This window comes from Oratosquilla oratoria, chromosome 10 (genome assembly GCF_046742065.1).
Source record: "Oratosquilla oratoria isolate Oo_2021 chromosome 10, ASM4674206v1, whole genome shotgun sequence".
Lineage (NCBI taxonomy): Eukaryota > Metazoa > Arthropoda > Malacostraca > Stomatopoda > Squillidae > Oratosquilla > Oratosquilla oratoria.
Genome location: NC_134786.1, coordinates 54,871,193 through 54,896,778, shown reverse-complemented (window position 1 = coordinate 54,896,778; position 25,586 = coordinate 54,871,193). Strand labels below are relative to the sequence as shown.

Below are 25,586 nucleotides of genomic sequence, written 5' to 3'. Positions count from 1 at the left end.
AACACATTTCAGTATCTCTGCTCTGCATGTCGTTACTATAACTCTCGTGGGCGGGGAGTTGGGTGTGTGTGCGTGTAAGGTCACAGCATTCCCCATAGATCGGTCATATATGAGCTGTGAGCTCTCTTCCGGGAGGAAAATAGCAAGACCATGTTGAATCACATACACACACACACACACACATATATATATATATATATATATATATATATATATATATATGTGTGTGTGTGTGTGTGTGTGTGTACAACACTGAATGGGTCCCAGTGACTAGAGATGCATTTTTATCAACCACAATGCACTTTAATTCTAACCCATCAACATCGGAAGAACCGTGGAGGCACATGTAGAAACTGAAACGTGGTACGCCCGAGGACTCAAACCAACGGCGGCAAGCACGTGACCAGTGCCGTAGTGACTTAGACCTATACACCATTAAGAGAGAAGGTGAATTGGTCTTAGTCACTTTCTGCATGTGCCTCCACGGTTCTTCCGATGTTGATGGCTTAGAATTAAAGTGCATTGTGGTTGATAATATATATATATATATATATATATATATATATATATATATATATATTATATATATATATATATATATATATATATATATTTATATTTGTATTTTTTAATTCGTGATCTGGTAGTCAGGATCGCTATTTCTGCCAGTGTTTTGAATTAAAAAAGTTGTGTCGAGATATTAGGAGAGAAGCCGCACAAGCCTCCTCCATACTTTACTGGAATCAGTGATCACCACCGAACACCATCGAGGGGAATCCGTTGGCCTGAAGGGTCAGTCGCGAGCAACTGCTCAAAGTGCTCGACAAAGGAGCTCAACGAACCCTTTCACGACTGACACTAACTCGCCATCAGCTGTTCAAATTGTGTGTGTGTGTGTGTGTGTGTATATATATATATATATATATATATATATATATATATATATATATATATCAAATCAAATCAGCCATCTTGAGTCCAATGCTGAACAAAGGCCTCCTTCATAGCATTCCATGATTCACATGACCGTGCCAACCTCTGTCACGTCATTCATGCAAACTTCTCAATCTCGTCTTTCCATCGTCTGTCAGGTCTCACTCTTCCGCGCTTCCCATCTCGCGGCGTCCACTAAGTAACACACTTGCTCCATCGCTCATCAATCGTTCGCACTAACTTACCTACCCATTTCCACTTTCTTTTACCGCCTCCGCACTATCTTTCACTCAGGTCTGATCTCTCAACAAACTTGCTCCCTTTCGGTCTCTCAGCGTCCCATCATTGATCTCTCCATTCTCCTCTATGCAGCCCTCAGATTTGTTTCCATCGCCTTCGACAGTTTCCAAGTCTCACACCCCTACATTACAGGTATTGCTGGAAGAATGTATTGATTGTAAAATTTACGTTTCAAACATAAAGGTAGAGACTCTCTCAGGATTTTATTATACTTACCACTTTCCAACCAATTATAATACGTCTTTATTTCATTATCGTGATTTTTCGTCACTTTGACCATTTGGTCTAAATGAATATACTCTTCAACTTCTCCAAGACCCTCACCATAGATTATAATCTCTTAAAAGTTGAACATTACATTAAATGCAGAGACAGAATGGTGAAAAGAATAGAAGAATTTTACCAAGAGCTTTACTCGTCAAAGACCGTAGTTGAGTCAATAAATTCATCTGTAGACGTTAGTAGTGTAGCAGATATTACAAAGGAAGAAGTAGACTTTGCTCTAAAAATATGAAACGAGGAAAAGCACCTGGGGAAGATGGTATATCGATAGATCTCTTGTGGTTTCTATCATGATGAAAGTGTTTAAATCCCGCAATATTAAATTCAGCTTCAAACTCTTTACCATTTAACCATGTATCGGTTATTCCTATCATAGTGAGATTTTCGCTTTTGACATACGCCTGTATTTCTTGGAATTTGTTCCTAATACTACGAACATTAAAGTACATGGTTTTAAGAAACTCGTAATTATTTCTTTTTGACACGCATTGAGTTTCAATATCATGCCTTATATTATAATTTTGTTCTTTATTGACACCTTGCTCTATATTTATATTTGGTCCTTCATTGACATTCAATGCCTCATTAACATTTCCCCCATCACGGACATCTGGTCGCTCATGGTCATCCGATCTCTTTTGTACACTTTGCCACCCCCCCCCCTACGTCACAGCGTTTCACACCGGCCTCCCGTCGTTCATTGACATTCTGTCCGGCATCCCTTCCTAAAATTATATTTTGTCCTCCAGTGACATTATATCCTACCGTGATATTTTGTCCTCCACTATCATTACATCCCATCGTGATCTTTTGTCCTCCACTGTCATTACATCCCATCGTGATATTTTGTCCTTCATTGACATTCTGTCCGGCATCCCTTCCTAAAATTATATTTTGTCCTTCACTGACATTATATCCTACCGTGATATTTTGTCCTCCACTATCATTACATCCCATCGTAATATTTTTTCCTCCGCTATCATTACATCCCATCATGATCTTCTGTCCTCCACTGTCATTACATCCCATCGTGATATTTTGTCCTTTGACATTACATCCTAATGTAATATTTCGTCCTCTAGCGACATTATATCCTAAAATTATATTTTGTCCTATACTGGCATATTGTTCTACGTTATTGGTATATTCTACTCTGTTTTCCCCAGTACACTCTATTCCCCCTTCCCTTTGGATTTCTACCCCAAAAAGGGAACTAATTCATTACAAACTCCCACAATGAGGTTTGTAAGAACATATTTGCCTCTGCGAGTAAGTGGGTCCCATCAGAAGCGTAAAGGTCATGACGTCTGGAAAAGAGATACCAAGGATCAAGAAAGTGGTACCCCAGTTGCAAGCACAATCGTGATACCCTCTCATTGATTCCTATGGCTCTACTGTTCTAACACGAGTCTGCGTAGATCCTCGGAAGGATCCCACAGACTACGTGACGGCTCCCACGTTCCTTCATCTCCTGAAGGAGGACCTTGTGATTCCGAACAAGTTCCTCTGATCTCACCCTACCCACATCGTTACTTCCCGTATGAACAATCGTAACCGTGTTCGTCCGTCTTTGCTCCCTGATGGTCTGGGTACAATCGGCGATCCCACGGCCTGGTTGACATACAAGCTTGCAACGTCGTTTAGTCTTCCGCTGCAGGATGTCGTCATTGCCTCGCACCATGGGCCCCCCCACCACCAAGAACTCCTGATTTTTAGCTACTTCATCCTCCAGCAGAGCAAAACGATTGGCTAGAGCCAGCGGTTGCTCCGCACGGCACCCGCTTACCGAACGCGGGCTCGACAAACGGGACCCCACGGAGCGCCACTCGCTCACGGCAGTAGCAGAAGGGGAAGAAGTGGAACGCTCTTTGGGTTGTGGGGATGATTCACTCTTCTCACAGAGTGCACTCCTGAGAAGACGAATTTCCTTCTCACACATCATGAGACGGTCCTCCATGTTCACACAACCTTCACAAGCCATTTCGCTCTTCCTTCAGCAATACAGACGCCAAAAAGAAAATATAAACCAACAAAAGAAACCAAAGCGGTCTTTAAATAAACTAAATTCACGAAGCTTACTCTGCTTACCTTATACTACTACTCTTACCTTTGGAGTATAGTAACAGAATACTGTTTTGATTCTAAATTAATAGAACACTACAATTTATCTTATATCTGTAACTGTATAGCGCTATACGTATACAATTACCAAAACACAACACAATCACTTGGCACTATTCGGAGATATGAATTTCACAGGTATTCGCTAGCTGGTGTCTCTGCAGAAAACGAGCTCTCTAGCTGAAGTTACGAAGCAGACTGAAGTGTTGAAGAAGTTGAAGAGTATAATTATTTAGGCCAAATGGTCAAAGTGACGAAATCATGGTAATGAAATAAAAAGACGTATTGCAATTGTTTGGAAAGTGTTTGGTAAGTATAACAAAATCCTGAGAGGATATATACCTTTATATTTGAGACGTAAAGTTTAAAGTTTACAATCAGTGCATTCTGCCAACAATAATCTATGGGTGTGAGACTTGGAAATTGTCAAAGACGATGGAAATAAAGCTAAGGACTGCATAGGGGAGAATGGAGAGATCAATGATGGGAATAACGCTGAGAGACCGGAAAAGAACAAATTTGGTGAGAGAGCATACTAGAGTGAAAAATATCGTGGAGGCGGTAAAAGAAAGTGGAAGTGGGTAGGTAAGTTAGTGCGAAGGACTGATGAGCGTTGGAGTAAGTGTGTTACTGAGTGGACGCCGCGAGATGGGAGGCGTGGAAGAGTGGCACCAGACAGAAGATGGAGAGAGAAGATTGAGAAGTTTATAGAAGTGACATTTCGACCAAGACTACCATCTCCCTAGGGAGGGTTCATTTTTTCTAAGTGACCTTTCCGACAACGCCTGTTGACAAACAATAGATTATCTGCATCTGAGGTAAAGCCCTCTACTATGAACAATGGCCTTGCTGCATCTCGGGTCAAGCGACGCCCTAACACCTGTGCACACGGACCTCGCGCCTTCTAGACAACAATTGAAGCGGTGCAGGTCAATGGGCCACACGTTCTCGACATACAATAGTCACTCAAGCTGGGCGACGAAACCTTTTTAATTTTTCCTATGATATGGCAATTGTACACACACACAAATATATATATATATATATATATATATATATATATATATACATACATACATATATGTATGTATATATATGTGTGTATGTATATATATATATACATACACATATATATACATACATATATATATATATATATATATATATACATATATATATATTATGTTTCTGGCAACCCTCCGAGCTTTGCTGGGAGTTTACCGTGTATTTTGTAGTTATATCTAAACTTGAAGAATTAAAGCCAAGAACGCCGCCCGAGTTTCTTTCATCACCAGTTCTAATGTAGAGTACTACAACCTACATATATATATATATATATATATATATATATATATATATATATATATATATATATATATAATGTACACACATATATATATATATATATATATATATATATATATATATATATATATATATATATATGTATGTATATACAGGACATTCAAAAATCCGGCAACCATAAATCCGGAACCTTCAGAAATCCGGGACAGATTTCGGGAGCGCATTTTGATTTTCATATTTCCCGCGTTGGTGCGCCACTGTTTTCTGGAGCTGTCGCTTACGCCAGAATCAGCTGTTGGTTCATGCTTCCACCTGCTAACAAGTAATCCTGCTCATTTTTCTCATTATTCTCCTCATTATAGCATTTATTTGTTGTTGTATAGCCCCAATATGGAATCAACAAAGAAGAAAGGTAACATAAAACGCGTTATCGATCGCAGAGAAAGTGGAAATATAAAAAAAAAAAAATTGGTACCAATGTGTCTGTGCGAACCATTTGTGAAACTTACGACATTATGTGTAAAAAGCCCATCTGCTATTTAGCTTCTTTCCTAAGAAGTACAGTACGGAGTATTTTATTTAGTTTAATTAAAATTCTTCGGAGGATCAGTTTTATATGTTTTATTAAAATTGAATTAAAATTCTATATAACTATCTTTACTGTATTTTATTTAGTTCGTGAATAATAAAATTTCCTTTGCTTTTCACTTAGTGTTTATTTTTCCCATTAAATGACTGTACAGGTGGTAATTTTCTTTAAATATATACGGGGTACACCATACAAAATTATAAACTTCAAAAATCCGGCATTTTCAAAAATCCGGCAGTCCTCAGGTCCCAAGGTTGCCGGATTTTTGAATGTCAACCTGTATATACATATATATACATACACATATATATATATATATATATATATATATATATATCATTGGGTGTCATTGGTCTCTACTCTTTAGAATCACAGTGAAATTTGGAAATTAGGGGCGTAAGTGCGCTTTAAGTTTAATAAGAAGAAAGTCTTTCTACATATGACAAATCACAGAAGACTGTTTACTCACCGCATCAGACACAGGAAACTTCCTGCAACAACAATAGGAATCGTACTTTTTAAAAGCCTTTCGATAGAAGGCAGAATTCTATCTGGTTTTCCAGCTAAATTTGTCTGGAGTTAGGGTTTATCTATAAAATCTACCGGTAATTCCTCTTTCTAAGGACAGGAAGCGTTCACTAGATGTTGCGTGGAATAGGTTGGGGGCCGAATGATTGAAAATTCACTAGAATTCGTTTTTGAATGGAATTTAGTCGTCAGTCGTATAGGAATACAGCGTGAATCTGGTTTGTAGAAGTGTCACTGAAGTCCCTAGGGTACTATTTGCATAAAACATATACAGTATAGCATTGTGAACACCAGACTCTCAAGGAACATCGGATTAATGCAAATATTTCTTCCGTTCTTGAATGTGTTTATATAATGTTTTCTTTTTTTATTAGAGTGGTGTTTTGCCAACGAATTTGTATACAAAAACAATGGGACATATACTTGCACATTTCTTTTTCTACATATCATGGGTCATATACGAGTAACCGCAATAATACATCTAGAAAACGATTTCACAAAGGACCTTGAGGTTCGAAATATAGGTCGTCGTCTGGGAAGTCGACATATGCACCGCAAAAAATATATATGTATGAATAAATAAAAAATAAATGATGCGAAGGAAACGTCAAACTTTCCCTGACACTCCAATCGTTAATTTTGTACTCACAAGAAGAGTAAGAATAAGAGGGAAAAATAGGGAGGAAAGAGAAAGGAAGAAAAAAATAGGAGGGAAAGAAAAAATAGGAAGGGAAAAGAAAGGAAGAAAAAGAAAAATAGTAAAGAACAATAAGGGAAGGTAAAAAAATAGGAAGGGAAAAGAAAGGAAGAAAAGGAAAAATAGGAAGAAAAAATAAGGGAAGGTAAGAAAAAAATAGGAAGGAAAAAGAAAGTAAGAGTAATATAAAAGATATGGAAGAAAAAGGAACGTATAATTCTAAGACGTCATAAAACATTCAGTTTCGGCCCTCACTGGCAACTAAATCTGTTAGTAAACCAGTTCTTGACCATTTCCTTATTAACCCATTGAACTCTGAATTAAAAGATTGAACTAACAGAAATTTCTTATTATAGTATGTCCTATAGTCATCACAAGACGGCGATGTACATGCGTGTGGGCGGGAGATGGGGTAGGGTAATATAATACCTATTGCCCCATCAGGAACCTTACCTCTTATCCCGTGTCCACCTGAAAGAATCACCCTGATAATATAGGTGTAGACACCAAAAATTCAGCAATGGCTCAAAATTTAAGTATAGAACCACAACACACGTTTCAGATGGTTCGAAAATACTGTTCTACTCAATTAGACTTTTGATATGTCATACAATAGGCCTTAAGCCTAAATTTGTCCAATTCAAACCCATCACTACGAGTCCTGCCCTGCTGCACCACCCTTGTTAAAGCCATTGACTTATTTGAATGCCTATGTTAGATCACCCCGCACTCTTCGTCTTTCCAGATTGTGTAAATGGTTCCTAAGCCTATCTTTGTAACATCCGGCAATCATACCGCTGGACGAGTTTTGTTTATCTGGAGCTCATATTCTATGATATTCCTATTTATTTTGTAACGTGGTTACGATGATGGCTATTTGTACTTTAATCCAATATTTAAAAGCAGTGTGGATACGAATATATTGGTAGAAATGCAGCCGTTGGTTTTCAAATTCGATTAAATTAAGATACAGCCAAGGTCAACTAATCAGGATGCTGTCAGATGCATGGAGCCGACGGTGACGAAGACGAAGACGGCGCCATTGTCACGACGACGACAACGACGACGGCGCCAATGTCGCGACGACGACGATGACGAAGATGGCGTCAATGTCAGCGACGACGACGACGACGACGACGGCTTCGACAGCCAGCCATTGTTATCACAATCGGAAGGAATTACAACTGTAGCGCGCGCGCGTGGATGCCTGGGAAGCAAGATAAGAAAGTTTTATATAACAGCCACGATTTCCCCAGAGGTGTCATCTCGGGCTCTCAAAACGAGTCAGCTGTTGTGTACAGCGGGAAATCCAAGTATCCAATCCCTACCTGCCCCCCCCCCCCCGCCACACACACACCTGAATTCACGCCCTGTATAGGACACGAAATCTCCAGCATACTCAGGGCTTCCAAGAGAATTTTTGCAAGACGGTACAAGACCCCTTTGGGGCCCCGAGGCATGCAAATATTTCTCCCAAAATTGAGGACTCGATGTCCAGATCCACATGCAAACTCTCACAATTGCTTTATTTCCATTATCAGATATAACATAATGTAACAAACATATTGATGAAATGGATCATGGTTACTGTGGGGCCCTTCTTAGCTCTTGAATACCGGAAGAAAGTACCGAGTGGACCCCCTAGCATAGACTCTGAGGTCTGAGTATACTCCTCTCCGTCAATGACCCACCCACCCCTCCTCCTCCCCTAGGCTTCCATCCGGGATTGTGATGATTATCGATCATGAGTACAGAACGTGATACAAGATCCATGGTGAATCACATTGCAAGCCGTCCACGTTCTCCGGGAATGTCCATTGGGTTCCCATTGCTCCGACCAAGATCTCGAGGAAGCAAATGAGACTGCCCTTATATGGACACGGTTCTGATGCGATAAGACATGATGGCTGCAAGCCGTTACAGCCTCCCCTCTCCTCAAACAATGGGATGGAGTGTACGTGTGTTAACATAAAAAACATAAGAAGGAAGGAGACTGCAAGAGACCCTAAGACCTACATTGGGGAGTCATTGTCCCTGACCACCTATCATCCCCAACTATAAAGTTCTAACCTTCTCTTAAAACAACTAATAATTTCAGCGCTTACTTCATGGTTACTAAGTCTATTCCATTCGTTAACAACTCTATTGATAAACCAGTTCTTGCCTATTTCCTTCTTAAATCTAAATATGTCCAATTTAATCCATTACTGTGAGTCTTGCCCTGCTGTCTAATGTAATGACCCTGTCTGCAATGTTAGGCATGGCCAAGATGGAACCGCCACACAGAAGAGTTTCTGCATCAAAAGTAAGGGTCCTCCTTTCAAACCTTTCGCCAACCCTGTCGAACGGTTTATGTCATGCAGAAAGCAGAATTCTGTCTGGTTTTCCAGTTAAGATTGTCTGGAATCCTGGTTTATCTATAATATCTACCGCTAAGTTTCATGAGTACATCTGGTGAAAATAATACAATTCTTAATTCCAATTGTAGAAAGCGTTCGCAAGGTCACCACGAGAATAGATATCACGAAAAAATGTATGACGAAAGCCTATTTCAGCATGCAAAAGAGAGGCGCCTAGCTGTGACGGAATTTTTTTTTTTTATCTCATTGTCCCATGTTTGCAGTAGTGGTCCAAGACAATTTTACTGATATCACTGGAGATGACAGTTGAAAAATATCCCTGAAGATGTTTCCACCAGATGTTACGGGGGTTTTCTGGGTTGCACAACATGCACTGAGGTTTCCCCCTGGGTGGGCTGGGACTCTCCCAGACACTCCCGTCTCTCCCCCCCCCCCCTTACCGACCCCTAAAAAAATCTGTTTAATTCTCGCAAGATATCTTGGAACATTGTAACTCGTGGCGTTGAAGAAGAGCTATGATAACTGCAAAGGAACAGCAGGAAACAAATGAGAGAGATAGAGGGAGAGAGAGAGAGCAAGAGAGAAGAGAGGGAGAGAGAGAGAGAGAGAGAGAGAAAGAGATAGGGGAGGAGGAAGAGGGAGAGAGAGGGAGGGAGGGACAGAGAGAGAGAGAGAGGGAGAAAAGGGAGAGGGAGGATCTAGTACTTCCCTGACGATAACCACCAGTGCTTTTACCCACATGGGCAATATGGCGCCGAAGAGAAGTAATCCAAATAAAAAATCATATATATTTAAGAAGTATCTTCAAGTTAAAAGTGACCAAGATTTGATCTGCTTCTTGCTTTATTCATTTTTTTTCTAGAGATTAGGATGAAACCATAAAAGAGAGGGAGTCGAAGACAAGGTGTGGGACCATACCTAAAATTAAAAAGTAAAGAAAGCCATCCTTGAACACAAGGATGACAACACAGTGCACTGTCAGTAACAAACACGCGATCACAGGCAAAACCAAACCCAAAGAGGGGCGATGGTACCCCGAGTAATATATATTTAGGTTTTGAACCAAGAACACTCTTAGGCACCTCACGGAATTGAACAAAACAGTAGTTAGATATGGACAGGATATAGTATGTCTCTCTCTAAAATATATCTTGCAACTACATCTCGATAAATACACATCTCCCTAGCTTTTATGCATTAATACTCAAAGAAAATTTGCCTTGTATGGGACATGCACATATGTGGGCGAATATCTACTTGTGTCAGTATTTCGCAAATGCACTTTACCCTAATTATATATATATTTTTCAAAAAGTCTTGCACGATCGAGGATAAACAAATTAAGCATTAATACCTTCAATACGGCGACGATTTTTTTTCTATCTTAAAACGTTATTCCATGCGTACTCTACCCGTACAGCTGGTAAGTCCCCCACGTGTCATCAGATAAGATGACTTTCCCTTGTCGTCCAATTTCGTATTCCCACATAGGCGCCGACAAGTATTGGTAATCCTGATTTACGTGATATGAAACCACCAAAACTATTGTCATGATAAATTTAAGAGAGTAAATGCAATGTATAGAGAAACAATGTAAGGGGAGCACTGGGATAGGAGTGGATAAATGCTGCTGCAAGACGCGTAGTAACCTCAACGCATGACGAATGTGAGAAACCGTTCATGATAAGCCTTAGCAGACGAGGCGGGAACAACGACGCCGACTGGCGACCGGCGAACACGGACCACGAACACGAACTGTACTTTCCCACAGATTGCAGCAGTGGAAGCGGCGGATTTTTGCATCTCCGTGGCTGTGAAAAGCGGTGGTCGGCGGGTTCGAACACAGAGTCCGTTAAACCACCTTGGCAAGAAGCACTTTCCGATCTCTTCAGCTGATACTAATATTCTTTAGCAAACAGGATCTTCGTGAAGCCAAGTCATTTTGAAAATAAAAAGTGTCGTCGATTACAGACAATAGTGTTTAAAGATACATAAACAAAAATAATTATATATATCATATGTATAGATAATATTTTAGATTGGCCAAAGTGGAAACAAGATTGTAGCCAGTCGGCTCAAGGAAATCTTGCGTGATATAGACTGTCCACTGTGTTCACAGTGTTTTGGTGATTAACTTGAACATAACAAGTGTATTCAAAGGAACATTAGGAAACTGATACACTGTAAAAACGGGGTATATACTCATTTGATCCCCAATTGTATAGAAGTTATCAGGCAAGAAAAAACATAACGAACATATACAACTCAGTGCTGAAATCGTAGTTTTTAATACCTATTTCAATATTTATTTATCTTTATTGTTTATTATCTTTCTTGACTATTTATTGGACTATAGCGCCTATCTTGCGCTGTCGTAAATGGGATTCGAATGCAATAAACCGTTTGATCTTTCGTTCGACTTTACGCTGAACCGACATCCGTCACCTCTCCCCAACCAAAAGAAAAGAAGATTCATCTAAGGAAGATTCACTTTCAAAGCTGAAGACACCAAGAAGGATGGCATCGGTGAACAAATGTGAGGTTTTATGAGGTTTGGCCATTGCTGAGCTTTAATCTAACATGTAAACATGTGCAGATATTAATTTTGACATAGATATGTTGGATTCGCGCGCGCACGTACGCACACACACGCACGCACACGAATACAAATTAATATAGGTTTTTCCGGTAGTAAATAAACTCTACGGATATAACGGATTCATTGGCACTTGGTTTCTATTCCACCATCACGAAAACACATTTTCACTTCTTTTTTGCATTTCAAATATCTATCCTTTCTATGGAATTATGTTAGGAGTTATTGGACAACGTAAGTTTCATGTTAAACATCCGTATTAATTATACGTGACGTAGGAGCGAAAATAAATGAAAACTGGAACTACCAGCAATCCTAATAATCGACAGTCCATAACACAATAATGGCCATGGCTTGGGGTAGTACAGTATTCTGAATTATTATCATTTCGTAAAATTGTTTTTTACCAAATTCCTATTTCGTACAATTTTTTCAACATATTTCCCATTTCACCAAATTCCGATTTCACCAATTTAAACAGTAACAATTTTCCCATTTCGCCAGTTTTCACCGCAACAAATTCCCCGTTTCTCCAAATTATTTGGCAAATTTTCCCACTTCGCAAAATCATATCGGGTAGATTTCATATTCTTTTCAAATTCACTAACCTAAACCGACATATTGTAATGTATCCTGACCTAATGTAACCTAGTGAGGGAATTTAACGAAATGGGAAATTGTAGCTGCCAAGAACTGTGAAAAAAACAATAATTTATGGTCACGCTTTGGTTGGAACAATCGTTGTAAGCTATAAGGGATAAAGATCTTTTTTCACAATACGAAAGTCCATCATAAAGATCTCAAGCGTCTGTCAGGTTTTCCCTCATAAGTTTTCACTTGATAAATGCAACCTGGGTGCCTGTCTGTTATTTATTACTGCTGCAATCTACTTATTTCTCAAGGTTGTAAGTATATATAAAACATGTTTACGGTACACGTAATACTGTTTTTCAGTGCCTACTCACAAGCTCCTTGAAGACAATATCAGGATATATATACTGATGAATGGAAAATAATACATACTATTAGTGTATGATGATATGCAAAAAACTAACCTGGGATATTACTACAGATTCCCGCCACTTACGCGCCTTATCTGAGCGTCCGTTGGCTGTTGGCTGATGCCGCCATATAGCGCCTTTGATTAATTATCAGTCGTTCAAACGCCAAAAAATAATGTGTATGTCAGTTCTTTATTACTAATTAAAATACATCATTTTCGGTCTTCCTCAGCTTGTTATCAACCTATAAAAATTAGCATACGTAGTATGGATACAGAAAGAATGAAAATTTATCTATAATCCTGTATATGACTATAGTAATTTAGTGTCTGTTCAACTATGGCTTCATACAATTTCTTCGTGAGCACAAACGGCGCTACACTTACGTTCTTATGGGACTTGGGAATAACAAGGTGGGTAATAATATCAAGTTATCACGTCTCAGTAATGAAGGCTTCCTTATCTGAAATATCAATTAGGAATTCTATTTGTGTCTTTCTAGGAAATTTGGTAGCAACTTGATACTATTAGTATTACTGAAACTATATATATGTTATCAATAAGTATCAAACTTTGATGGAAACGAGAGATAACATGGCGGGAGCTTTTTGATACGTCAGACTGATTCTTTAAGATTATTGTTAAAGTTGTTGTTGCTTACAATAATTGGGCTTTGTTGTTAAAGCGTCAAGATATAACATCTTCGATCTCATAACAATTACTAAGGAAAACGCCAAGGAACTGACCGAGAACGAGAGAGTGAAAAATATTTTTTAGTTCACTTTAGATAGCATGAACATATTTCTCGATTTGAACCACGTTAATTTTCTGCCTTGATCTTATCATAATTTGTCGTTTGAAATTCCTATTCATTTTAGCTTGCGTATTTCATGAGCTACTATGTAGTCTTGGGATTTTCATATATGCCTAAGAAAGTAGTAATGATTGTCAGCAGTCGACAAGTTTTGAAATATCAACAAACAGGGAAGATTTGTTTGAAACATAACCTGATCATAATATTATGTAGTAATAATTACTATATGAATAATTAATGATAGCTAATAACAATTAGAAGTAATTGATAATTATCAATAATTATAATTAGTGCGTGAATTATTATGATAAAAATATAATAGCTGTACAGGTCAGCAATGAGCAATTACCTAGTAGGCAGTGTACTTGTTTATCGGACTTTTGGTCTTCCTGTTCAACACGGCGACTAACTTATGTCGACACTCGATTCATTTCAACGTAGGGGGGCGGGGTCTTGATCGGTGGACGGTCCTTTTCATGTTTGGGTCCACTCTCCACTTTAACTGGTGTTAGTCAAAACCAATATACAAAAAATATATATATATATTATATATATGCCACATGTGTATATACTGTATGGTGACGTAGTCTGAAACGTTCTGGTCTCGGATTAGCTTTATTGTGGGTTCGAATCCCTCACTCTTTTCCCATTCCCAGCGGTGACTGTAAAATATTTTCATCAACAGTCTCCAAAGCTCATAAAAAGGGTGACTGCAGCTACTCAGCGCCTCCTGGCGTAGGCTTGTCATTACCACCACATACGAAGGTTATCTTGCATTATGGAACAACAGTTCGTGCTGAAACATCGTTTCAATGTGTAACAACGCCTTCAGTCTTCAGACCACAGATAACGCCAGTTGTAGTCTAGTCTTGACTTCCTTGTCGACAATGACCTGTTGGGGGCAGGTACAGATCAACACCTCGCAGGTGTCCCTTATTTATCGAACCCTCCCTCTAATGCAGGGCTCACCAAACTTTTTCAAGACGGGCCAGATAACTGAATGACGAGCACGGGCAACATAACCATTCTGTTCAGTACAGTACACTGAATATAGAAAAATAAAGACAACCAACATATATATTTACCAATACATATAATACAAAATAGAACAAATAAAGACAACAAATATAACTATATATTTATTTTGTTTATATATAAACATATATATATATATATATATATATATATATATATATATATATATATTTTTTTTTTTTCCTTCTTCTTTCTTTAAGATATACAGTTCCGCGGCGGGCCGGAGTCAGGTGATTCATGTAATAAAGTCACTTTTTCTCCTTCAGATGGACCTCGCTTCCTCCTCCCGACCCTGACCTCATCCACCTGCCTCTTGCTGAGCCTTCTGCGTCTCGTCGCATCTTCGTCGGCTCATCCGGCAGAAGACCGCTACCTTCCTTGCGTTACACCCAAAAACGAACATCAAGGTTCGTACTTCGTTACTGTGACGTTAATTTTTTGCTTAGTTCAGAAGATGTTAAGTACTGTTTAATAAAATCGGTTGACGGAGGATAGAATCACGACGAGCTGACAATCAGGGTGGCACGCATATTTTGTTCAGTGAATGATTAAAACGCAACCAAGCTTGTCTCTATGTATACACTTACTAAGACATATTCTTGGGTCGTCCATGGCCATTTATGTAGTGCTTTGAATTAGTCTTGAAAACACAGGCCGACTTTGTGCAACAATTTTCATAATTCTATGTTTATCAGTTTAATTTAATTAATCTATTTGTTTATCTATTTTATTTTATTACTATATATCTATATCTATACTCTTTTTTACAGAGAGCACCAACCCGCAGTATAGACTTGCCAAGATCGCTGATGGCACAGAGGCAGTCCCGGGTAAGCCAAGAATCACTTTGAGTCTTCTGTTGAACGTTGCACATGTAAATACCAAGTGCTCTCTCTCTCTCTTTTGCAAGTGTTCAGTTCAAATGTTTCCCGAATAAATTATCCATTTATCTAGCAAACTGTCGTATGTGCATTTTTCAGTTATCTGACGTAACAATATAATTTATAAACCATTGAATATTTCTCTTCAGATTGGCGTCACATCCGATAAGAATTATGTCGTGAAGTCGTTTTTGTAACGTGTTCCAACTTTAGTTTATATTTATGAGCACATATAAACACATTTCCTAGAAATTATACATATGCGTATTACTAAGAAAACAAATTATATAAAATGTTTATTTCTGAGACGGCTTTAAAGTAATTCAAGTAAAGCGGCCTCCTTGCACATTCAATTGGTTTACCACTGAAAAAAGTAAATGAACACGTGTATGTGGATAATAATAATAATAATAATAATAATAATAATAATAATAATAATAATAATAATAATAATAATAATAATAATAATAATAATAATAATAATAATAATAATAATAATAATAATAAAGTTATTAATGATAGTGTATTTGCGTGTGCAATGAATTTCAAATTTTTACCATAAACCCTAACCTCAAATACCTAGCATCAAATTAATGTACAGTTCCAACTTAATATATGTGTGTGTGTTTGTGTTTGTATGTATATATATATATATATATATATATATATATATATATATATATATATATATATATATATATATATATATGCAATAAAAACACTAGGAACGTGTGTTTTATAAATGCAAGGTAACCACTTTAGAAAATAAACAAACGGAGCAGAGCGCTTTCGTATATTACATCCAGTGTAAATTACAAAGAAAGAGGGTACAACAAACATAATATAGTATGACAAGAGCATAAGGAAATACACTAGGCGAGGTGGTGGACGAATTGTTCGGGCGTGGGTCACACGTCTAGCATTCTTACAAAGGATTACAAAGGATTACAAAGGCAAAGCATGCCGACAGGAGACCTTTTGATCCATATCTAGGTCGGATGCACAAAAAAAAAAAAAAAAAAAAAAAAAAAAAATTTAATAATAAATTAAAACTATAACAATGTAAATAACAATTAAAATACATAAATAAATGCATTGGTATAGTTGAATAACAAACAAACAGGTAAATAGTAAATGATAATAAATTGACATATAACTAATAATAAATGAAAATCAGACAGACAAATTATAACAAAACAAAAACAAATAATATAACATAAATTATAATAATTACAGCATCTTACTTAGGTATTTATCTAAGTAATTGTTGGCTATTTCCTTACAGATATGATTATCTATCTTACACAATCCTAAGTTGAGGTTGAAGTTATTATCATTTGTAAATTTGATTAGACAACTTTCAATTAATTTTCTTTTCGATAATATTAGTGTTGAAAGTAATTTACACTGGATGTAATATACGAAAGCGCTCTGCTCCGTTTGTTTATTTTCGAAAGTGGTTACCTTGCATATATATATATATATATATATATATATATATACATATACATATATACACACATATATATTCACACACACTGAATGGTCCCCAGTACAGATCTTAATCTTTTTCCAACCACATTAACTTTTTACTTTTAATTCCATGACATGGAATGAAAAGTAAAAAGTTAATGTGGTTGAAAAAAGATTAAGATCTGCACTGGGGACCGTTCAGTGTGTGTGAATAACACTTGCCCACGCGCACACACTACCATTGTAGCATGTGTGGGTTGAGCACAACATTCGTGTATATGTATGTGGCTCGAACATACAAATATAAGAAATTGTACTCAACTTATATCTCTCTTGATGGCGCAGTGGTTAGTCACTGTTACTTTGATACGTCTGAGCTGAGGTTCGAGCCCTTGGCTTCGCTTCGTATCAGTTTCCGTATATGTCTCCGACTAGCGCATTGTCAGTCTCGTTCGTGATGACATGGAATTAAAAGTAACAAGTTAATGTGGTTGAAAAAAGATATGCATATATATATATATATATATATATATATATATATATATATATATACTTATGTATATATGTATATATATGTATATATATATACATATCTATATATATACATATGTATATATATATATATACATGTATATATACATGTATATATATATACATGTATATATATATATATATATATATATATATATATATATACAGTGACACAGAAAAACAGGAACTTTTGAAAAATCCAATGAAAATAGAAGAAATGAAAAGGAAATATTGACAGCAACTGAACCACTCCTGTTTGTATGCATTCTTCCAATCTGTTATTGAGGTTCCCCATTGCTCACTGCAACATCTCATCTGGGATACCACCAATTTCGCCTTCAATTCATCCATTGTCCTTGGCCGAGTCGTGTAGACCCGACTTTTCAGGTGGCCCCACAAGAAAAAATGAAATCACAAACGGACAAATCCGGTGATCTTGAGGGCCAAGGAATGTCACCGAATCTTGAGATGACTCGGTTACCGAACAATTCTCGCACAGCTGCCATTGATTGCCTTGTAGCGTTCGATGTCGCACCATCCTGCTGAAACCAGGAGCACAGTGACTGTCACTTCGGATCGGCATGTTGAGATGTTGCAATCTTTTGTTGCACCTGCACTGAACAATTTTCCACAACTTCACGAAATCTGGTTTCAACAGGATGGTGCGACATCGCACACTGCAAGGAAGGCAATCAATGGCAGCTGTGCGAGAATTGTTCGGTAACCGTGTCGTCTCAAGATTCGGTGACATTCCCTGGCCTCCAAGATCACCGGATTTGTCCGTTTGTGATTTTTTCTTGTACGGCCACCTGAAGAGTCGGGTCTACACGACTTGGCCAAGGACAATGGATGAATTGAAATAAAGAATTCAAGGCGAAATTGGTGGTATCTCCAGCTGAGATGATGCAGCGAGCAATGGGGAACCTCAACAGCAGGCTGGAAGAACGCATACGTACAGGAGGACGCCATCTACAGGCCGTAATTTTCAAACACTGATAATTTGGATTACTGTCTCTCAAAAGGCAAGCTATAGTTTCTCAATTGAAGTCAATATATCTTATTTTATTTGTATTTGTATTGAGTTTTTCAAAAGTTCCCGTCTTTCTGTGTCACCCCTGTATATATATATGTATATATATATATATATATACATATATATATATATATATATATATATATATATATATATATATATATACATATATATATATATATATACTGTATATATATATATATATATATATATATATATATGTATATAGGGAGCTTCAGAATAATTGAAACTCATTCAACCAGGCTTTATTTAATATCCGAGCATGATACATTGATAATGATTACATTTACTTGAAACTGAGATGATAACAATTATATATTTCAAAGTGATAAGGCATGAACTTGGGGGAAAAAAATAGAGTGCTTAGAGAACATGCTCCAAATGTCCGCCAATGAGTCGGAGCATTCCTGAATGCGCTATGCAAATTTATTGATAACACGGTCGCAGTCCTCCTAATTGATGGTCGGAATGTTCGCTATTATGGTTGCTTTCAACTCTGGGATGGTAGTGGGGTTGCTTTTATAGATATTGTCCTTGAGGAAACCACAGAGGAAGAAGTCTGGGGGTGGTTGAGATTTGGGGAATGTGGTGATCATTCTGTGTTGGTTTTGCGGCTGATGTGTTCCTCATGGTAATGTTTGTAGTGCGAGGAGGAACACCATCCTGCTGGAACCACTCTTCATCTTCAGCAGCATCACGTTCCTCCAGCTTGCCCCAGAACAGTCCCATAATTTTCACATAACGCTCCTTTGCTACTGTCGAGACATTTTCATTCTCATATTCAAAGAAAAATGGTCCAATAACCCCATGCTTGGACATTGGAACCCATGCAGTGCGCTTCTTTGAATGCAAATGTCGCTCAGCAATACGGTGAGGGTTGCGAGTGCCCCCAGAAATCCCAATTCTTGGAGTTAACATGGCCACACAGCAGATAATGGGCCTCATCTGAAAACCACACGTTGTTCAGGAACTTTTCATTCTCCTCAATCTTTTGAGAGAACCACCAACACATGGTGGCTCTCCTATCCTTATCAGCCTGGGTGAGCTGGTGTTTGATCTGAATCCTATAAGGATAGAGTTTCAGACCAGAGATCAAAATGCGTCTAACTGAAGAACAAGAAATCCCAAACTGTTGACTCCTACGACGCAGAGATTTGCTCGGGCTTCGGCCCACAGAATCTTTGAACAGTCGCTACATTCTCAGGTGTGTGGACTGTAACAGGAGCTCCCGTAGGTGATTTTCTAGCCTTCCTATGATCCTCTACCATTCCGTAGGCTTCAAAATTTCGAACCCACTTGAAAATTTTACTCTTGTTTGGGTAATGGTTGAAATCGAATAGACGCCTATACTTGGTTTGAACAGTCTTGAATGATTTGGTCTTGTAGTATGTCTTTACACAGAAAACATTTTGTTTTGTTGTCCAGGTTATTGTTATCCAATCATCTGTAAAAACAAAACTAAATTTAGAGTTAGTTTCATTAGGAAAATTATGAGAACCCCAAAAATGTGTTTCAAATATTCTGAAACAACCTGTGTATATATATATATATATATATATATATATATATATATATGTGTGTGTGTGTGTGTGTGTGTGTGTGTGTGTGTGTGTGTGTGTGTGTGTGTGTGTGTGTGTGTTTGTAATGAATTTCCAATTTTGACCACAACGCAAGCTGAGGTTCACCTCCTCACAGGTGCGGCCCCCTGGCTGGTGTCCCTCCAAGACACGAGCTACGCGGCGCCTGTCCACTTCTGCGGAGCCTCCCTCCTGACGATGGTCTGGGTACTCACCTCCGCCTCCTGCGTCCACGGCTACGGGGCGCCCTACAACTTCCGGGTAAGATAAATTCGTGTGGGAGAAGTGGAGGACCCAGTCTCCGGATCGCTGTAAGGTTAAAGTCCGGGTGGGTAGACAGCCCCGCAAGAAAAAAAAAAAAAAAAAAAAAAATGGAGGACCCGGGTAGGGGTCTGGGCATTTGGCAGTGGCGGATTAAAGGGGTGTCCTGGATTCGGGGCGGTGATGTTGTTAAAGGCCCTTTTTATGGGCCTATCGCCTTATCCTTCTCGCCCTACCCCACCCCCCAAAAAAATCCAGAATAGATATCATGTGCAAACTATATTGAACCCTATTGGATTACCCTCCCCATTTTTTTTAACATCCTTCGCCCTCAGGAAGCCTTCGCCTTAGCTCCTCTCCTTCAGCAGCAGCAGCAACAGCTGACCTTTTCCTCCTTCCACAGGTGGTCGCAGGAGAGCATGACTTGAGCGTCGACGAAGGCACCGAACAAGTTCGGAGCGTGGCCGAGGTCATCCTTCACCCTGACTTCGACTACTACAGTAAAGACTTCGATGTCGCCCTTGTGGCCCTCACGAGTCCTCTCAACAACAACAAGTTCGTGTCCACCATCAGTCTTCCCAACATCGACCAGGCTCCCGTAGGAGGTAAGTAAATATTGTCTTCGGCAGGACTCTTCGGTGGGTGGGGTTTGAAAGTGAAGTCATGTTGCTCTGTCTGAGTCTGCCAAAATCACAGAACGAGACGTCATGTCGACTCAAAGGACATTTTCAACAAATATGAATATATTCTATTTACTTAAAAATCTGAGCGAGCGTGCCTGTGTATATACAGTAGTTCCTCTGGCGCCATCAATTCCACTTCGTGAAGAATGATTTGCGCTGCGTTTCTTGCAGAGAATTGCGGGATCGTCGGATGGGGCAGCACAGGCGACGGGGGAGTGACTTCGGCGGTGGTGCTGCAGGGCATCGTTCCCGTCTTGCCGGAGGAGACCTGCCGGAATGCCTACCCGGACATGATCACCGACGCCATGCTTTGTGCCGGTAACCTAACACACGGAGGGGCTGATGAGTGCCCGGTAAGTGCTCTCTCTCTCTCTCTCTCTCTCTTTTCTTTGGGAAAGTAAAGTATACAGATCAATTCTATTGGGAATTTCTACAGTATAGAAATATCTTACATTCAAAACAAAAACGCCTTTCGAATATATTCTAGAATGTTAGAAAGTACTTCTGGTATCTGGAATTTTCCAGATCGCAACTTTTCGTGGCAAATATTGAAGATTTTTCGAATTCTAGCGGTTTCCAAGAGACATAAGTATCTGCTCTAGACAACCTACCCTATTCGAGGACTAAGCAATGGAAAGACTCTGTAAAAGTCGAAACAAGAACAACTCACTTCACTACGGGAGAACTGACGACATGACGTCACGATGAAGCTATCGCGCCTCCTCATGACATCATACAATTTGTTTTCTTTTCGAAATGAAGTGACATATTCTTGTTTCGACCTTGGTCCTCTGATGAACCCAATAGGCCCTTTTACGAGGACGGGTCCTTGGGGGACGAAGAGAGACGCCAGATGATTTTATTCAGTCAAGGGGAGAACCCGATCCATCAAGATCCCCTTCTCCCTCAGACGAATAAAACGGACTGGCTTTACCTATGAAAAAAAAACAATCCTTAAACTCTATCATCGTGCTGTAGGATTTAAGTAGCCTCCTTCAGGTGTCCCGAGATCGAGGCCTCACCTTCGTGTTAAGAAGATATGAATGGAGAAGACTGCAAGAGGCTTTAACGCAGTTCCATGTCCCCTTCCACCTTAAAAATAAAAAATAAATCAGCGCTTACTACATGGTTACTAAGCCTATTCTATTCGTTAGCCATTTTACTGGTAAACCAATTCTTGCTAATTTCCTTCCTTCCAGGGCGACTACGGAGGCCCTCTCGTCTGTGCCAACGAAGAACGTGGAATCGGGGAAGCCAGGGGCGTGGCATCGTGGGGGAGCGGATGCGGGGTACCCGGCACCCCTGGGGTCTACATCAACACAGGCAGCGTCTCCAATTGGGTCCATGACGTCATCTGCCTCTACGACGCCTCTATGTGCCTCCGGGCACCACGGAGGAACCTGTGATGGACCAAGCGCCCTCCGAAGTAATCTAATTCTACCTCGGAGGTGATAGCAAAGCTCGAAGGGTAGTGACTCTGGTTCTGGGGACTGATCCCAAACGCCCAGACAACGTGGTGATCCTGTGCCCGAGCCTTGGGGTTGCTGGGAGGCAGGTCTGTAAAATCCCAGTAGAGATCGAGTGGGCGATTCTGCGTTTCACTTTTATTATTATCATTATAATTTTTCCTCCCCGGGAGGTGAAGGACTGGTGGTCAGGAGGGGGAGGGTTAGTCATTCTGCCCCTTTCCCAGCGTTGTACGGTGTCCAGACATCTGCAGCATGAGCAAAAATTTCTCCCGATATGAAGGCAAAGAGCAGGCTGGGGACACCTGATTGAAAGTGTCTTCCAATATGAAGGCGAGACTCTGGGGATATGTTGAGACTCACCTGAAGAAGGGCTGGCGAGGAGGACACATCTACAAAATAGTTAAGACAGACGTCAGCAGCCGTCTTGTCATCACACTACTTTGAAGGAAAGTGAGGCGCATGCGTTTCTACAGACTTGGTGGATTTGGAATTTACAGACCTGGTCACCCTCTACTTTCCTTGCACCGACACAACTCTTCTTCCCAGAACGGAATGAACGGCTGGAAATGATGCAATCATCCCCCAAGAAGAGGCAGGTCCAGCATCATTTGATAACGTTATAATACAGCTTCCACCCTAGGTGATGGTCACTATCAAAACAATCGAAGGATAGAAGAATACGCATTTAATTACACTGTCATGTAAAAATGTGGCAAACTGGCTCCTATGCAACATAACCTTTCGTAACACCGCGACTCTACCACCATATTTGACTCATCCATCCTCAGTTCTAGGAGCAGTTTGTCTCACTTTACGTGCCTGCCTCGAACGAATGGGGCTTTTTGCATGGGAAGCCTTGAACCAAATCAGTATTTAGTGAAGCAGCTTTGTGTGTTGCAGCCTCTTGTGCCTAAAGAAAGTAACTTCATGAAACCCCAAGACATTCTTGTGGGTGGAGTGTCAATGGCGTGTATGTGTTACGCAGTCTTGTAAATGAAAACAGCGACATGGTACTCGAACGCAATGCACCAGTGATTTTTCAGACTTGGCCACGTCCTCCTTTCCTGAGTGATGATTGGCTAGCAAACGCATTGATGTCACGATGACGTAATGTCGCACGACGCATTGCCGAAAACAGTGTCGGGGGCTCATCATAACATGTACGAAGTTACATTTACCAAGACACGCGATGGTGCTTTCCAGTGCATCAGACCAAGTCGTTAATATGTCGACGTAACCCTGTTCTTGTGCGCACATATGACTTAAATGTTGCATGACAAAAATAAATGGAATAATAGAATAAACATTACTATAAATTATATATAAATAGAATAATAGAATAAATGTTAACTAAAATGTTCGCAGTAAGGTGCCAGCTCCAACCTCTTTGTGCTCCATTTTGATAGGCATCACCAAGAGAATATGAATTGTCAGTGTATTCTCCATGATTCTAACCAATATGTTTAAATTTGATTACTAAAATGTCAGTCATCTAAAACCGCAGTTGCGTCCTAGGTTTTGTGGAATTAAAGAGAAGAATTCTATGTTGCACTAACATTCAGAAGTTGATTACTCTTACCTCGTGTCCGTTGTCCCTCTATCTAATTTCAACCAACAAGGCGCAAGAGGTCTGTACAAGCTTTGCTTGGAGTGCGTATTGTGTTGTATTATGTTATTCTGTTTCTCTTTGTGTTATCTTAACTTTACATTTAATTTTATTTTGTTACGTGATTTGTTCTTAATAAGCCTTGCTAATTAGCCTATATAATAGAAGGAAAGAAGAAAGAGGACTGTTGATATGAGAGTAAAGCCTCGTTTACACGGGGCAAGTTCAGAGGCACGTCAAATGTGAAAATTGCTTGAACTGGAGAGGAAAGCGAGCAAGTACAAGTTCATACAGGCCAAGTCAAAGACAAGTGGCCTTTGTGGACATGTACTTGCTCGCTTTCCTCTTCAGTTCAAGTAACTTGCACACTTGACCAGTAACGTGCACAGACATTGCAAGGGCCACGTGCTTTGGGCAGGAAATTGGGCGCCTCACTCTTTTGTATTAATTCGTATTTGGCAACTATCCGGTAGGGTGCAACACCATTTTCCACATTATAATTTCTGAATGGTAACAAAAGGGAAAAAGCCTGTGAGAAATCATTTTTCATTAATTTTTATATATATATATATATATATATTTTTTTTTGTGAAGGGCACTTTTGGGGCACAGGGCAAAGGGGCAGGTGCTCGCCCCCCCCCCCACCCCCTACACGGGCCTGCACTTGACTTGCCTCTCAGCTTGCCCCGTGTAACGAGGCTTTAGCCTACTGGAGATCACTTTAACGCTGAATAAAGTCGTCCATTAAATTACCACTAGTCTGGTCTGTGACCTCCTAGCGATCTATGGACTACACGATTTGTGTGATATTGGTCCAAGTATACAATTAAAGTGATTTATACGTCAGAAGATGATTAAAAGATATTAAAAGATGAGCACTTTGAAGCTATTTTACTGATCTGTTAAATAAGTGTAGCCCAGTGGATACCGTGTCGAACTAGCGAGCAGATGGTCGTGAGTTCGATTCCCAGGATCCACTGCGTACTTCTTGCGTTGGTTCCCGACAGCCCTGGCCAGGCTGGGAGGCGACCCAAATATCGGCCCAAAAAACCCAGCAGCTTGCTGCAACTAACAGGGCTTGCTCTACCAATGGGTTTCTCACTTCCCACTTCGGGGTGATGGGATGGGGAGTGGCGAATTTTCAACAATATCCCAAAGGCAACGGGAGTATAACCTGCTAAAAGATTTTTTTTTTCTCTCTCTCATTGTGATCTTTCCCACCTAACGCTCCCGCCTTACTCCCAAAGTTCTACCAAACTACTAGAATCCCACTTAATTAGCCTAGTTCGCAGAAAATATCCGGGGGTATCTAGTAACTTACTTGTGATATTTTGATAACGCTAACCTACATAGCATGTAGAAAGGTTTCACTGCATATAAGAACTATTCCAAGGAATATAACGTGAATGAGAACAGGCAAACAAATGCGTTTCAGAAATAGCTGAATAGAATCACAATTAGATAAATAAATATGAAAGAAAACTCGGCGA

At 39.5% G+C, this 25,586-nt stretch overlaps 1 protein-coding gene across 2 annotated transcripts; it reads left to right on the top strand.

The window, feature by feature from the left end:
• Positions 1–10,825: 10,825 nt before the first annotated feature.
• LOC143029221 (trypsin-1-like) lies at positions 10,826–24,981 on the top strand. 2 transcript variants are annotated; one of them, XM_076191818.1, is made up of 7 exons: positions 10,826–11,651; positions 14,828–14,968; positions 15,332–15,391; positions 20,175–20,338; positions 20,742–20,943; positions 21,193–21,374; positions 22,221–24,981. In XM_076191818.1, exons 1-7 carry the CDS (start codon positions 11,633–11,635, stop codon positions 22,425–22,427), a joined length of 975 nt encoding a protein of 324 aa, XP_076047933.1. In that variant the 5' UTR covers positions 10,826–11,632; the 3' UTR covers positions 22,428–24,981. The 2 variants fall into 2 exon arrangements, with proteins under 2 accessions (XP_076047933.1, XP_076047934.1); XM_076191819.1 differs by having other exon boundaries at positions 10,831–11,651; positions 20,196–20,338.
• The last annotated feature ends 605 nt before the right edge of the window (positions 24,982–25,586 follow it).